Source organism: Megascapheus bottae, chromosome 36, assembly GCF_031878675.1.
Source record: "Megascapheus bottae isolate mThoBot1 chromosome 36, mThoBot2.hap1, whole genome shotgun sequence".
In the NCBI taxonomy this organism is placed as follows: domain Eukaryota; kingdom Metazoa; phylum Chordata; class Mammalia; order Rodentia; family Geomyidae; genus Megascapheus; species Megascapheus bottae.
In genome coordinates this window covers 3,037,444-3,053,369 of record NC_143544.1, presented here as the reverse complement: position 1 = coordinate 3,053,369, position 15,926 = coordinate 3,037,444, and the positions used below count along the sequence as shown (strand labels likewise).

Genomic DNA, 15,926 nt, shown 5'->3' with positions numbered 1-15,926 from the left:
ACAATGCTGTGCTGAAAGCATGGCCCAAATGGTAAGGTAGAGTGCCCATTGTTGAACAAGCAAGCCGAGCAAGTGTGAGACCTTGAGTTCAAAGTTTCAAACCCCCGCTCCCCTCCCCCACCAAAACAAATCTCCATACTGGAGCTCGGGAGAGAATAAGCACTCATCTTTTCTGGAGTGCAGTCGTGTGTGTTCAGTACACCTGCAAGTGAATGCAGTAATCAGGATCAAAGCAAAGGAATTGCTGGGCGGGGCGGCACACGTCTGTAATCCTGGGAGGCTGAGGCAGGAGCACCAAGAGTTCAAGGACAGCCTGGGCTGTAGAGAGAGAGAGACTCAGTGGTCCGTACTCTCTTCCAGGGGTCCCTGTTCCTGTTATGGCCTTCATGCTGCTCACTCGGCAGCTGGCCTACGGCTCCCAGAACACCCTCCGCCTGCTGGTGCCAGGTAAGCCCTGGGGTCTAATACAAGACCCCGGACCCGAGCCACAAGCCAGGCCTGGGATCCCAGGGCAGGGAGTCCAGCCAGCTCAGGCTGCTGGGGGCGGGGCGGGGGCTGTTGGGGGGCGGAACCATGCTATTGGGGGCGGAGTCAGGGCTGTCTTGGGCAGTGCAGTATTCAATAAATTACTTGAGAGAGGGAAAAGAAGGAGAAAAGGGGGGGAAATGGAGGGAGGGAAAGGGAAGAAAAGAGGGAGATGAGAGAAAGGGGAGGAGAGGGGAGTGGTGGTGAGGAGGGGGAGAGAGAGAAGAAAGAGGGAGAGAGAGGGAGAGAGAGAGAGCTCTGTCCACTGGAATAGATCAGAAAATGGGATTGCCCTTCTCCAGCCTTGCTGATACGGAGTTCTCCCATTCTCCAACTCGGCCTTGCCCCATAGCCAGCCCTGTGACTCTGTGGGGGGACCTTGAGCGTCTGTCAGGGAAGATGCTCACACTGTCTGCTGACTCCCGGGTTCTCCTTGTCTTCCCTGTCTCCCTCAATGCAGCAGCCAGACACATCAGCCAAGCTGCAGCCAAAGTTGATGTAGAATTCGATTATGACGGACCCCTGATGAAAACAGAAGTCCCGGGACCTAGATCATTGGTGAGCCTGGCGTACCTGAGTGGTTTGTTTCCAAAAATAAACAGGAAAGAGAGCCAGGAGACTAGAGCCCAGCAGAGCCCAGGGGCCAGTGTTGTCGGTGCTTTCGAGAGCTCTGTGCTAAACGTCCATGCATTTAGCTAAACTAGAAATAATCCTAGCTACTCAGGAGGCAGAGATCACAGTTCAAAGCCAGCCTGGTCAAGAAAATCCCCGAGACTCCTATCTCCAATTAACCCCTCAAAAGCCAGAAGTGGAGCTGTGGCTCAAATGATAGAGCACTTACCTTGAATAAAAAATAACAGAAACTCAGGGACAATGCCCAGGCTCTGAGTTTAAGTCCAAGGACCCCCCCCCCCAAAAAAAGAGGACAAGGACAGATTGAATAGGAGGGATTCTGTTCTAGGTAAGAAGATACTAGTGTAAAACTCTGCACCCATTTCTTAGGAGCCTGGAAGACAGGGAAGATTTTAAAGCTATCTTTTTTTGGGGGGGGGGTAGTCGTGGGACTTGAATTCTGGACCTGAGTGATGTCCCTGAGCTCTTTAGCACAAGGCTACCATCCTGCCTCTTGAGCTACAGTGCAACTTCTGGTTTTCTGGTAGTTAATTGGAGATAAGAGTCTCACAGACATTCGGGCCCAGGCTGCTCTGAACCAACATCCTCAGATCTCATCCTTCAGAGTAGTAAGGATTACAGATGTGAGCCATCACACCCAACTTGAAGCTATCTTGACTATTTGATTACAGGGTTTGGTGACTACCCTAACATTCCCTTTGTTCTTGCTGCAGGAGTTAATGAAACAACTGAACATAATTCAGGTATGTGGCGATTTGATCACGTTCTTTCCACTCCCCTTGCTCACCTTCTGACTGTGTCAGCTCTTTAAAAAAGAAAAGAAATGGGGCCCAGAATTTGGCCTAGTGGTAGAGTGCTTGCCTAGCATGCAGGAAGACCCGGGTTCAATGCCTCAGTACTGCATACATAGAAAAGCCGGAAGTGGTGCTGTGGCTCACGTGGTAGAGCGCTAGCCTTGAGGAAAGCCCGAGGACAGTGCTCAGGCCCTGAGTTCAAGCCCCAGGATGAGCAAAAAGAACAAGTCGTGGACACCCCAAATCTCAGCTTAATAAGCTACTATAAAGCAAACCGGTACAAAGCACACGGTATCCTCAGCACTCACAGACATGATTCGCTTTATGGATTCGCGCTTCTGTCCTAAAAGCCCAAGAATCACTGGAGCCCTAGGGAGTCTGAGCCCGTTTCCTCTTTCCCAAGAACGCAGAGGCCGTACATTTCTTCTGCAACTATGAGGAGAGCCGGGGAAACTACCTGGTGGACGTGGACGGCAATCGCATGTTAGACCTGTATTCTCAGATCTCCTCTGTCCCCATAGGTAAGAGCTGGTCGTGGGCCTTTGAGTGTCACCTCCATTGCTCAGCATCAGGGCAGTCAGAGTATCCTGTGTGTGTGTCACACACACACACACACACACACACCCCAAGAGCAGGGGAAAAAACAAAACAAGAGTGATGTGTCACATGTGTCACACACACACCCCCTCCCTCATTCCCTCCCTTTTCCAGTGCTCTGAACAAGGTGAGTGTTTATCCTATTCCCATTAGCTCGCCCAGGTGTGCTCTCACCCAGTGTAGTAGCCATAATACAGCTGGGAACGGAGGAGCTGGAGGCCGGCGGCAGGGTAGACAACTGGGTGAGAGTGTCTAGGAGGAAGGAGAGGCAGGGAAAAACAACACAGGATAGGATGGCAAGCTTCAAAGGATGAGGTGTCAGCTAGAAACCTTCCACACACACCCACCATGGTCCCGAACACTTCAGGCGATTTCCAGGGCAGGCGGGCAGCTGGCACTCTTCTCATCAGCAGCTGGGAGATGGGAGACCTGTCCAGAGAACGCCATCTCAGTGACTGGCAGGAAGGGACAGAGTGAGCTAATTTGGAGACATGGTGGCAGCTTGCAGTATGGTTGGTTGGTGACCCCACGTCCAGTAGGCTGTGGGTAGGCCTGGTGGAGCCTGTCACCTATGTATTCTGTCCTCTCTATGCCCCTCCCAACATAGTTGTCAGCGTCTTCCAGTCTCACCAACTCCATGTTCACAATATCACAGGCTTTCAGTGGTTGTTATGTCTGACCAGGGTCTGTGAGAAGAGCAAAGCCAAGACCTAAGTCACTGCCTTGTAGTGATGGGAGAGAGGGGATCGCTTAGCACCAAAACCCACGATGGGACTTCCCTAAGCAGAGTCCAGCTTTCTTTCTCCTCTCTTCTCCTCTCCTCTCCTCTCCTCTCCTCTCCTCTCTTCTCTCTCTCCTGCCCTGCAGGAGCCAATAAGACAAACTGCCAGTGTGGTTTAATGAGATTTTACCTAGACCTGGCTTATCTGCTGAAGCAGAAAACTCATAAACACCCAGGCACATGATAAGGAGCCAGAACATAAAGATCTTTGGCCAGAAAACAGTTGGAAAAACCCAGACAGTATTGGTCCTCAGTGATGAATGCCATCCAGCTTTGGGCCTGCTGAGCTGTGGGGTCCGGAAGAGGCTGGAGACTTGTGAACTCCCTCCCCACTCACCGTCCCCATCATCCTCCCATTCCAGTTTCCCCAGCCCACCCTCCCTGCAGGCAGAGTAAACTGAAGATCTTTGAATCCCTCTCACTTTTATGATTGTTTGGGGCCCCAGGCTTTGAGCCTTGGGCAAAACGCATAAAATTCTTTCCACTAAAGTCAGTCTCTAGTCCCAGGAATAGAAAGTATCCTTTCAGAGTAAATGTATTTCAATTAAAAAGGGAATTGGTACAAGAATAGAGATGCAAATGTGTAGGTCTTTTTCCAGTGAGGCTGCTATGACAAAATGCTATAGCACTTATAGAAACCACAGCAATAGGCTGGGCATGGTGGCTCATGCCTGTAATCCCAGCTACTCAGGAGGCTGAGATCTCAGGATCATGGTTCAAAGCTAGCCTAGGCAACACAAAGCTCACAAAGCTATGTGACTCTTATCTCCAATTAATCACCAGAAAATAATGGGAAATGCTCAAGGGTAAGGCTGGTAGCCTTGAGCTGAAGAGCTTAGGGACAGCACCCAGGCCAGAGTTCAAGCCTCATGATCCCCCCACCCACCACCAAGGCCAGGATCAAGTCACCATCGGATTCAGATCCCCACTCCCTCACCCCCAGTCTTCCTGGTTTGTAGGCGCTGCCTCCTCACTGCCCACACAATGAGAGGCTGCTGAAAGGCTCCCATGGGCTTCTAGCCCTTATTCAGTGAATATTAAGTTGTACACAAACAGAAATTTCATCCTGACGTTTCCATACATGCATATGTGTTTATATCCCAATCACCCTTTCTTACTCTTGGCCCCTCCTACTTCCTTCCAGTCTCCACCCCTTTCTGCCTCCAGTAGGCTCTGCCCTTGGGAGGTCCCTGACTTTGCTTGAGTCTCTTCTGAGAGTTCCTTTCCCTTCATGAGGGCCTCGCCCTCTGCACCTGCACGTTAGGCTAGCTGACTTCCTTTCCTCCCTCTCTCCTTCCTTCTCTCTCTCCTTTTTTCCTTACTTGCATGCTTCCTTCCTTTCCTCCTTAACTTACTTCTTTCTGTCTGTCTGTCTGTCTTTTGATGCTGCTAGCCTTAGATGCTGCTGGCACTCTACCACTTGAGCCATACTGTTACTTCCAGTGTTTATGCTGGTTAATTGGAGATAAGAGTCACTCAGATTTGTCTTCCTGGGCTGGCTTTGATCCACAATCCTCAGCTCTCTGCCTCCTAAATAGCTAAGATTCCAGGTATAACCCCCCACCCCTACCAGCCAGCAACTAGAAAAACTCCTCCAGCACCTGGGGACTCTGCACAAGGCAGGGTTGGGGGAGAGCCCTCACCTGTTCCTGCTGGCATCACGGGTGGGCACGGACACAGAAAAGTGAACATGTATTCATTAAATGAGAACTGTCCAGAGGAGGAGGAGGAGGAGGGAGTGGAGTGGTGGTAGTGGCGGTCCAGTGCTGAACTCAACTCTGTCCTTGGGGACACCAGACCTCCATTCTGGTGTGTCACAGTCTCCCAGGATGCACTGGACTAGAAGGGAAGTGGGAGGGGCCTAGGGAATCCTCAAATTCAGTGCTGGTCCTGCACCATATCTTTCTCTCCCCAGGTTACAATCATCCTTCCCTGGTGAAACTCGTCCAGCAGTCTCAAAATGTGGTATGTCTCCTTACGTCACAGGGCACAGAGCATTTCTTTAGAAATAATCCATTCATTCATCCATCCATTCATTCATCATTGTGTAAGCATTTCTTGAGTCTCCACTGTGTGCACACAGAATGCCTCAGTAAGAAAAAAAAAAAAAAACCCCACCACCACCACCCCTGTCCTGGGAGGCAGCCAGTTAGCCACACACAGTGGTAAACAATGCTACAGTCACATTTAGAGGACTACGATAATGAAGGTGGTAGTGGAGACAATGGCAGATACCAAACCATGTGCTGAGATTCTTCTCAGCTGTAGGGCTGCTGTACCTGTGATGCAGATGCCACGTGATCCCTTTTCATAGATGAGGAAACTGAGGCACAGAGAATGAAGCATTTGCCCCAGAACAATCACAACAGCCAGCGCAGGTATTGGGAAAGAGCACAGAGGAAAGACTTTACGGCAAAAGTGACCTTTGAGCTCAGACCAGAGGACAGGGTACAACCCAGTGTAAGCCAGGGTGAGTAAAACTCTGCTCAGGGAATTCAAAAAAAAGAAAAGAATCCTGGGCTGGGAGTTTGGCCTAGTGGTTAAAGTGCTTGCCTAGCATGCACAAAGACCTGGGTTCGATTCCTCGGTACCACATACATAGAAAAAAAAAAAGCCAGAAGTGGTGCTGAGGCTCAAGTGGCAGAGCTCTGGCCTTGAGAAAGTCCAAGGACAGGCCCTGAGGTCAAGCCCAGGACTGGCCAAAAAAAAAAAAAAAGAATCATGTGGTAGGATCACAGTTTCTGGGAAAAATCCAAGTCTGTGGATTCTATTTTATTAACTTAATATTTTTATTTTTGTGCCAGTCTTGGAGCTTAAACTCAGCCTACCCACTGTTCCTGAGCTTCTTTTCCTCAAGACCAGTGCTCTACCATTTGAACCACAGCTCCACCTCTGGCTTTTTCTGAGCCCATCTAGGGGCTATGATTTCTTGGAGATTTGGGTGTGCTGATATTGGGTCTTGGACGTGGGGTCTGGGCAGAGTCTTTTAGCTTTTCACTCCAGGCTGGCACTCTACCACATAAGCCACAGCCCCACTTCCAGCTTTTTGGTGGTTAATTCGAGGTAAGAGTCTTCACAGACTTTCTTTTGGCTTCAAACCAGGATCATCACATCTCAGCCTCCTGTGTAGCTGGGAGGACAGATGTGAGTGAGTTACTGGAGCCTGGCTCTTAAGCAACTTCACAGAATTGAAGATTCTCCCACAGAGCCATAGTGGCTGTGTCCTGCCTGGGTGGACTTGAGGACCCTGTCCCGGCTGTGGGAGAGGAAGCTCACGCCTTTGGAAGGCTTCTGGTGAAGCCCTTTGTGGCCAGAGGTTGGGAGGGTATGTTTATACTCAAAGCCCGCTTTGTTGGGAAACGTCCCACAGATCCCAGCTGCTCTGGCAGTTGGTGCCGGAAGAGCTGTCAACAATCATGTCAGACACATTTGCAGCGTCAGCTTGCCTGCACGGCAGCCCCTTCTCAACAGCATGATGTGGCTAGAGGCCCAAGAATCCCCATTTCCCACATAGCACCAGCCCAGCCCCAGCCCACACTCCTCTCACAGGTGACACAGGCGAGGGTTGGTCCTCAACCCTCTCCTCTCCAACTTGGCTTTCTGGCAGGGACTACTGTGTGCATGGAAATGCTGCCCATCTTTAGGATGCTTCCACAACTTTTCCATGGTAAAGTTGCCATCAGTAGCAACTGAACTCACGGCTTGCTTAGTTACTTCATTTATAGATGGCACTCTTCTTTTGTGTGTGCAAGTCCTGGGACTTGCACTCTGGGCCTGGGCTCTGTCCCTGAGCTTCTTTTATTCAAGCCTAGCTCTCTACCACTTGAGCCACAGTGCCACTCCCAGCCACATTCCCCAGCCCTTATTGAGCATTCTCATGTGTGAGCACATTGCCATGGACACCTGAGCCACAGGTGTCACATGGGCCACCTGGCCACGTAGGATAGACACCAGATTGCAATTTCCAAGTCTTCTCACTCCTACAGCTCTGTTTGTCAAGATGGAGAGGCTTGATGTGAGTGAGTTACCTGGGAAGTGGTAGCAAAAGCCTGGGATCCCAGCATTTGGGTGGGTGAGTCGAGAAAGAGGCTGGTAACTTCAAGATCAGCCTGCAGGACATAGCTAGACCCCATTTCAGACAGAAAAAAGAGAGAAAGAGAGCGAGAGACAGAAAGAGAGAGCGAGTGCGAGTGTGCATTGAGCCGACAGAGAACCTGTCCTCATTTGATTCTGCCACTTCGTGTCCCAAATTTCTTCTGCTGTTAATGTCACACTTTGTGGAGCGAGAACACCACCTCCACATCTTTCCTGGGCCCAGATAGGCAGCCAGCGTGCCTATGCTCCTCTGGGAACTTCTGCAGCCCATGACAGCAGCTTTCCTGGAACCCTAAGATCCTAAGAGCTCCCTAAGAGCTAGCAAGAACCGCTCTTTCATAGACCCCGCCGACAGGTCGAGGCATCTTTTCTGGGCTGTGTGGTGATCTCAAGCTAGCTGGCCTGGGTGTGAACCGCTGTTCTGCTCCTGCCTGTAGGTTTTTGTGGCTTGACCTCTGGTCCTCAGATTCCTTAAGTCTTCAAAGAAGGAAAGGCCACTTCCTCTCCTGCTTAGAGTTCCTCTCCTGGGCTTCTAGTCCTACATGAATGATTCCAGAAGCAGAATACCACAGCGATGTGAATTCTGCCACAGTTTTTTTTTATGGCCCAGGCCAAGTCCTCTGGTCACCAGTATTTTCTTTTTCTTTTTTGCACTGGGGATAGAATGCAGAGCCTCGTAGAAAATGCCAGTCAACTGCTCCACCACTTGAGCTACAGCCACCGTTTATATCTTGTAGTTGAGATGAGGTTCTCAGCCACTTTCCCCAAGGTGGAATCAGACTTGTGATCCTCCTTCCACTGCCTTCCATGTAGCTGAGAGAATAGGTGTGAGCCACCACACCCAGCATTCCATCCATTAGGACGCCTTTTACAACCCAAGCCCACTTGTAAAACCTCACTGTTTTCTTCTCCGCTTTCTTTTCCCAGCTCTGTTTTGTACAAAGCCAATCTCTTCTGAATTCACTAGCTTAAGACAATTTTGCCACTAAATCTCAGGTATCTTCATGGCACATTAGCTATTCTTATCAGAAAAATCATAAAGAGGCATGTGCCAGGCACCGGTGGCTCATGCCTGTAAATCCCAGGAGGGTGGGATCTGAGGATCACGATTCGAAGCCAAGCTGGGTAAGAAAGTCTGTGAGACTCTGATCTCCAAGTAACCAGTAGAAAACCAGAAGTGGAGCTGTGGCTTACAGTACTAGAGCACTAGCCTTGAGCAAAAAAAAAAAAAAAACCCCAACAACTCAGGCCTCTCCCCCTCCTACTGTGTATTGAGGAAGGTGGGTGTTACTGGGCTGTTTTGGGGGTGCAAGGTCAGGCAAGCCATGCTCTTCTCATTTAAAAGATAAAGTAGAGGGCCGGGAGTTTGGCCTAGTGGTTAAAGTGCTTGCCTAGCATGCATGAAGACCCGGGTTCGATTCCTCGGTACCGCATACATAGAAAAAAGCTGGAAGTGGTACTGAGGCTCAAGTGGTAGAGTCCTAGCCTTGAGAAAGTCCAAGGACAGTGCTCAGGCCCTGAGCCCAAGCCCAGGACTGGCCAAAAAAAAAAAAAAGATAAAGTAGAACTCACCGATTTTTCAGTAACTAATTTAACCTTAATAGGTTTGCCTTCTAATCTAGCACTTTTACAGGCCCCCTAAACAGACGCTGGAATGAAATCTTGTAAGTGAACTTTACAGTCTTGAACTACAAGGCCAGGCTTTTTATGTAATAGTGCTGATTAAATGACGTAAAAAAAATGGAGTGAGGAATTAGACCTTTCTGATTGGTTATTTAGGAACATTGTCAGCTAAGCCCCACCCCCCTGTGATTGTATAGCTGTGTTACATCCCCTGGAGTTTGAGGCTCTTTCCTTAATTCATGTAAGTGAAGCTTGAGCACTGATAGTGTTTCTCCTTTGGTTGTGAATAATACTGTGTAGCTGGCACCAGTGGCTCATGGCTGTAATCCTAGCTGCTCAAGAGACTGAAGTCCAAGGATTGGGTTCAAAGTCATCCTGGGCAGAAAAATCCATGAGAATCTAATCTCCAATCAACCATCAAAAGGCCAGAAATGGAGCTGTGGGCCAAGTAGTAGTCCAAGTCCTAGCATTGGCACACAAAACAGAAAGAAAAAAAAAAAGCACTTGCACCTGTCACTCTAGTTCATTGGGTAACTGGGTAGTAGTATCTGATCAAATTATGGAGCGAGATCACAACCAACATACTGACGCTTTCTTTAAGTCTCACAGAACCCCTGTGGATTCCCCCTAAAAAGCTCAGGGAACTCTGTCACTCAATATTGCTGGAACGCCCTCAGTCTTGATGCCATTCATGGCTTCTTTGAACCCAGGGGAGGTGAGAGGTGGGCAGAGCTCCGGCCTGATTAAGAGTCATCCTTTCTCTGCTGGCCTTTTGCAGAGTACTTTTATCAACAGACCTGCCCTGGGCATCTTGCCTCCAGAGAACTTTGTGGACAAGCTCCGGGACTCCTTGCTCTCGGTAAGTTTTGGGGAAAGCACTGTGGATGCCTCTCTGCTGGGAAGAGTTTGTGATTCATAACCAGGAAGAGAAGGTGAGGAGTGGTTGCTGGAATCTAGTTTCCTTAAGTAATGAATCTAAATATGAATCTCTTTGGCTTCTGACCTGGCATTTTTACAGGCCCTCTACACAGACTCTGGAATGAAATCTCATGAATGAGTAAACTTCACTGTTCCCGAAATACAAGGATATATTTTTGCCCCTGAGCTCTTTTGCTCAAGGCTACCACTCTGCCACTATGAGCCACAGTTCATAACGATTTCACCAGGGGACTTTTCTGCCTGGGCTAGCTTTGAGATCCTGAGATCTCAGCCTCTGAGCAGCTAGGATTATAGACATGAGCCAGGATTGCCTGGCTAGGGCCATGGTGTATTTGTTTGTTTGTTTTTAAATGACATAGCACTAAATAAATAATGTCTTTTTTTGTGCTGGGCACCATGTGGTGGTTTTCAGTCTTTGTTTCTCTCTCTCCCTTGGCCTCCTTTGATACTGGGTCAGTGTGGAGCTCATAGCACAGCTCCTGGGAGAATGGGGATCCACTCACAGCAAGCTCCTTCTACAGGTGGCCCCCAAAGGGATGTCTCAGCTTATAACCATGGCCTGTGGCTCCTGTTCCAACGAAAATGCATTCAAAACCATCTTCATGTGGTACCGGGTAAGGTCTGGGCTGTGAACACATGCATTCTCATCCAGCCATGCACTCAGCTGTTGTCTGACAGTTTACCTCCAAAAGACCAGACTATTACATCTCAGTAGTCAGGGTCGGAGAACAGTGAGGGCCCCACATTTCAGTGTAATGTGGAGCAAAAGGCCAAAGCTTCACAAATCTCCCCGGCGTAATGATGCTGTGTGTCCTGGCATCAGTTAGGATATCAATGCATTGGAGTGCATGTGTGTAGGATAGGAATGCATGCGAATGCATGTGTGTTGGCATCTCTTGCTAGCTGTGCAAGCACAGGCGTAGAGGGGATCCCTGAAATGAGCACTTAAAAGCATCTTAGAATTGGTTCTTTTCTGTTTGGGCAGAGCAAGGAAAGAGGGCAGAGGGGGTTCTCAAAAGAGGAGCTGGAGAGCTGCATGATTAACCAGGTAAGTACAATTGGGTCTCCTGGCCTCTACTGGCTGAGAGGGGTGTGTGTGTGTGTGTGTGTGTGTGTGTGTGTACCATTATGGGACTTGCACTTGACCTTTCTGCAGAAGGCTGGTGCTCTACCACTTGAGCCATGCCTCTCTGACTGATTCAAGTTGAGTGATGCTGGTTGATGGACCCTGGGCTCCTCAGTTAGGAGGGCTCCCAAAATACAATGACTTGAGATGCTATACTTGGGACGGGGGCATGGTTCACATGGTAAAGTACCTGCTTACTGGGTGTAAGGCCTTAGTTCAATTCTAACAAAAACAGCTATTAATCGGGCACTAGAGGCTGATACCTGTAATCCTAGCTACTCAGGAGAATCGCAGTTCAAAGCCAGCCTGGGCATTAAAAACCATGAGACTCCTATCTCCAGTTAACCACTAGAAAACTGATAGTGATGCTGTGGCTCAAGTGGTAGAGCGCTAGCCTTGAGCTGAAGAGCTGAGCTCAGGGACAGTGCCCAGGCCCAGAGTTCAAGCCCCACAACCAACCAAAAACAACAACAAAAAGTCTTCTTGACTCAGCCTCCTCTTTTACCTTTTTTTTTTTTAATAGCCTTTGTCCTACTTCCTTGGGTATTTCCTCCATCTTGGTGGATCTCTTGTCAACATGTTCAGATCTTATTCCACGCTTAGTGACCTGCACCTGTTATTGGGAAACGAACAACAACAAAAAAAATGACAAGAGACTTGCAGTGTGTCACAGGAGGAGGTCTTAGGGGATGTACTGCAGAGCTTGGATGGGAGGGGTCTTGGTGATCATGAAGGACCTGTCTTGGAAGGGCCTTGGTGGGTGTGGCTACAAGGGGGTGGGGCTTTAGGGGCGGGGCTCTGAGATGCCCCGGTGCTCTTAAAGGCTTGTTGGGCCAGTGGGCCAGGGGGTAAGGCAGGGAGCATCTGAAAAGGAGCAGCTGCAGTGGGGAGGGGAAGGTGTTATTCTTTCCCTCCCCACTTCCTGACCCAGCAGATGTTTTCCTGATTCCCAGGGGTTTCCCATTTGGGGACAGCTCAGACCCTTGTCTCATGTGGCCTTGCGAGGCAGACTGAGCAGAGAATAAGTCCAGACAGTTCTGTGAAATCTCTTGGTGTTCACTTTGACTTTCCTTTTAAATCCATATGAGAGCAAAGCAAAATTCCAGTGGGCCTTCTCAACGGCCTCCCGTCTCCTCCAGGTTTACGGGTCAGCATGTAGTACCCAGTGCTAAAGCCCATCGCACAACTGGGACTGATGCCATGTTTCTTGGTTCCAGGCCCCCGGTTGCCCCGACTACAGCATGCTCTCCTTCATGGGCGCGTTCCACGGGAGGACCATGGGTAAGGAGGGACCCACGTGGTCCTGCCATGGCATTCTGTCACTCATCTTCAGAGGTGCTGTGATAAGTCACAAAGAAAACACACACAATGCACATATCACACACATACTGCACATACAATTAATTAGGTCTCCCAGGGGATTTCATGTCTACACTGTCATCTCCCTTTTGGGGGGTGGGGCAGAGGGAGGGATGGAGGGCATGCAGCCATGAAGCTTGAACGTGGGACCTGAGAGCTATCCGTGAGCTTTTTGGCTCAAAGTTAATGTTCTGCCACTTGACTCACAGTTCCACTTCCTTCTTTTTGCTGGTTAACTGGAGCTGAGAGTCTCACAGACTCCCCTACCTGAGTTGGCCCGGAATTTCGATCCTTAGATCTCAGCCTCCAAAGTAGTCAGGATTACAGGCGTGAACCACCAGCACCCAGCTATCACCTCCTTTTGAAGAAGCTCTCTTCCACTGCCCCAAGCCAAGCATCTGTTTGTTGTTGTTGTTGTTTTCTGTGTTGCTGGACTCAGGTTGCTTAGCGACCACACACTCTAAAGCCATTCACAAGATCGACATCCCCTCCTTTGACTGGCCGATCGCACCCTTTCCACGGCTGAAGTATCCTCTGGAGGAGTTCGTCAAGGACAACGAACTGGAGGAGGCCCGCTGCCTGGAGGAGGTAACTACACCCTTGGTCCCAAGGAGAGCATTTCTAGTGACTTGTTTGTTTGTTAAAAAGTAAAAAGGAAACTGGATGCCAATGTCTACTCACAAAGTAGAAATCTGAGGAAAGATCTGAGGATCATTGTTCAAAGCCAGCCTGGGCAGGAAAATCCATGAGACTCTTTTATCTCCATTTAACCACCAGAAAACCAGAAGTGGCTCAAAGTGGTAGTGTGCTAGTCTTGAGCAAAAGGGCACAGGGATAGCACCCAGGCCTAGAGTACAAGCCCCACAACCAACAACAAAGATAAAAAGGATTAGGGGAAATTAAGTTTAAAAGCATTTTATTGAACCTGATATACCCCAAATATGTTAACACACGAGTAATGTTTAAGTACTACCAGTGAGGGGTTTTTTGTTTTGTTTTGTTTTTCTCACCAAGCCTTTGAAATACTGCTTGTATTTTACACTGTGAGCATAGCTCATTCTGGACTGATACCAGGTGACTGGTGGCCTTATGGGATCCCCAGCTACTGACATACTGACCTGGAGAGATCACCACTGTAGGAAAGAATTTTGCTTAAATCAGTAGACAAGAAAATACCCTTGGCATAACCATTGGAAGTGACTGTGTGTGTGTGTGTGTGTGTGTGTGTGTGTGTGTGTGTAAGAGAGACAGACAGAGATAGACAGATTGATTACTGGGGTTTGAACTCAGGGGCTTTTGCTCTCCCTTGGCTTTGTCACTCTCAGCTGGCTCTCAAATCACTTGAGCCACACCTCCACCTCCATTTCTGTTTTTTGCTGGTTAAATGGAAATAAGAGTCCTGAGGTTTTTGTCTTCCTAGGCTGACTGCTCACTAAGCTCCTCAGATCTCAGCTTCCTGAGTAGCCCGGATTATAGGGAGAAGCCACTGGGGCCCAATTTGTTTTCATTTTGCTTTGTTGCAGTACTAGGGCCTGAACCCAGAGCCTCATACTTGCTAGGCAAGCAGTGTAACACTGGGTTGTGCCCCCAGCCCACAATTAGGTTAGTTCACTTTTAAATTTACAGATTTATTTTCTGAAATGTCCCAGTCCCTTTTACTTAGATTATTTTTCCACTTGGGTTAATTTTACATAGATATTCTGCAACATCAATGCACCCATGTAAACCTTTAGCCCAATAAATTGTGAGAAATAAATAAATACACCATCAACCCAAACATGAGGTATCTGATCACCCAGGACAATTTCCTCAGATCGGTCTGAAGGTATGACCATACTCTCCCAGGCCCCTCTGCACCCACAGATGGAATCACTCTCTCTATAGACAAGTGGGTGGCTGTGTAAATGAGACCCCCATCCCACTTTCTGCCCCAGAGACTCTCACACCAACATAAAAATTTCCAGGGATTTCTGGAGCCCCGATGCCCCTTCTCTGAGTGCTGCTCAGAAGCATGGGCAGAGCCGTTGTGACTTGTCCCTTTGGGGTACAGGTAGAAGATCTGATCGTGAAGTACCGGAAAAAGAAGAAGACAGTGGCAGGCATTATTGTGGAGCCTATCCAATCTGAGGGCGGAGATAACCACGCATCAGATGACTTCTTCAGGAAGCTGAGAGACATTTCCAGGAAGGTTAGAGGACTGGGCCTGATGGGGGGTGAGGGGGTGAGCCAAACTAACAGGTCCCCACAAAGTCCCCAGCCTTTTATTTTTCTTTTTGGCTGGTAGTACTGAGGGTTAAACTCACCATCTTGAGCTGGCGAGGCAGATGTTCTGTCACTTGAGCGACACCTACAGTTCCTCTATTCATTTGGTTAATTTGAAGTAGTGTCTTCCTTTATGTCTGGCCCAGCCTGGACTATGATCCTCCTGGTTGTGCTTCTCCAAATCCTCGGGGACCAGGAGTTGGGCCTAGTGGTAGAGTGCTTGCCTAGCACGCACAAAGACCCAGGTTTAATTCCTCAGTACCACATATATTGAAAAAGCCAGAAATGGTGCTGTGACTCAAGTGGTAGAGCTCTAGCTTTGAGAAAGCCCAAGGAGAGCACTCAGGCCCTGAGTTCAAGCCCCAGGACTGGCAAAAAAAACAAACAAACAAAACACATTTCCTTTACCTGGGTGCAGTGGCTCATGCCTGTAATCCTAGCTACTCAGGAGTCTGAGATATAAAGATCTCAGTTCAAAGCCAGCCAAGGCACTAAAGTCCGTGAGACTCTTATCTCCAGTAACCACCAGAAAACCAAAAGTGGTACTATGACTTAAAAGGGCAGGGCAGTAGGCTTGAGCTGAAGAGATCAGGACAATGCCCAGGCCCAGAGTTTAAGCCCCACCCCCATGACTGACAATAAGTAAATAAATAAATCCTTGGGAATGACAGACACACAGTGCTGCACCTAGCCCTTGTGCATCCCCCTAGGCTGCTGGGATGACAGGTATAGACCACCAAACTCTACCCCTGGCACAGAAAAAGAAAACAATGACGCCCTGATGGACTAGGGTTAGGTGGCTGGTGGAACTACTGGCAGTTGATTGTTTCTTCCTCGCTCCTTTCTCCGGCCAGCACGGCTGTGCTTTCTTGGTGGATGAGGTCCAGACTGGAGGGGGCTGCACTGGAAAGTTCTGGGCCCATGAGCACTGGGGCTTAGATGACCCTGCAGACGTGATGACCTTCAGCAAGAAGATGATGACTGGAGGGTTCTTCCACAAAGAGGAGTTCCGGCCCAGCGCGGTGAGTTGAAGTCAGTTGCTGACCTGCCTGTGCTCCTTCCCCACGAGAAGGAAGTACAGAGTTCTTAAGCTGCTACAAAGGTTTCTAAGGCCCAACTAGCATTCCAGGACAATCCCCTGGTGTGCACAGACCATAATACGAACCCTTGCTGCTCTGTATCCATATCCATC

At 49.1% G+C, this 15,926-nt stretch overlaps 1 protein-coding gene across 1 annotated transcript in view; it reads left to right on the top strand.

The window, feature by feature from the left end:
• Abat (4-aminobutyrate aminotransferase) overlaps positions 1 to 15,926 on the top strand; it is a 40,739-nt gene that overhangs the window by 21,126 nt on the left and 3,687 nt on the right. The window contains exons 2-13 of the mRNA XM_090324880.1: positions 361 to 447; positions 986 to 1,083; positions 1,872 to 1,901; positions 2,356 to 2,473; positions 5,246 to 5,295; positions 9,827 to 9,907; positions 10,509 to 10,601; positions 10,973 to 11,035; positions 12,331 to 12,394; positions 12,912 to 13,060; positions 14,523 to 14,660; positions 15,589 to 15,756. Coding sequence (XP_090181006.1) covers positions 378 to 447; positions 986 to 1,083; positions 1,872 to 1,901; positions 2,356 to 2,473; positions 5,246 to 5,295; positions 9,827 to 9,907; positions 10,509 to 10,601; positions 10,973 to 11,035; positions 12,331 to 12,394; positions 12,912 to 13,060; positions 14,523 to 14,660; positions 15,589 to 15,756 — 1,122 coding nt within the window. The 5' untranslated portion in view covers positions 361 to 377. The remainder of the gene's footprint in view (positions 1 to 360; positions 448 to 985; positions 1,084 to 1,871; positions 1,902 to 2,355; positions 2,474 to 5,245; positions 5,296 to 9,826; positions 9,908 to 10,508; positions 10,602 to 10,972; positions 11,036 to 12,330; positions 12,395 to 12,911; positions 13,061 to 14,522; positions 14,661 to 15,588; positions 15,757 to 15,926) is intronic.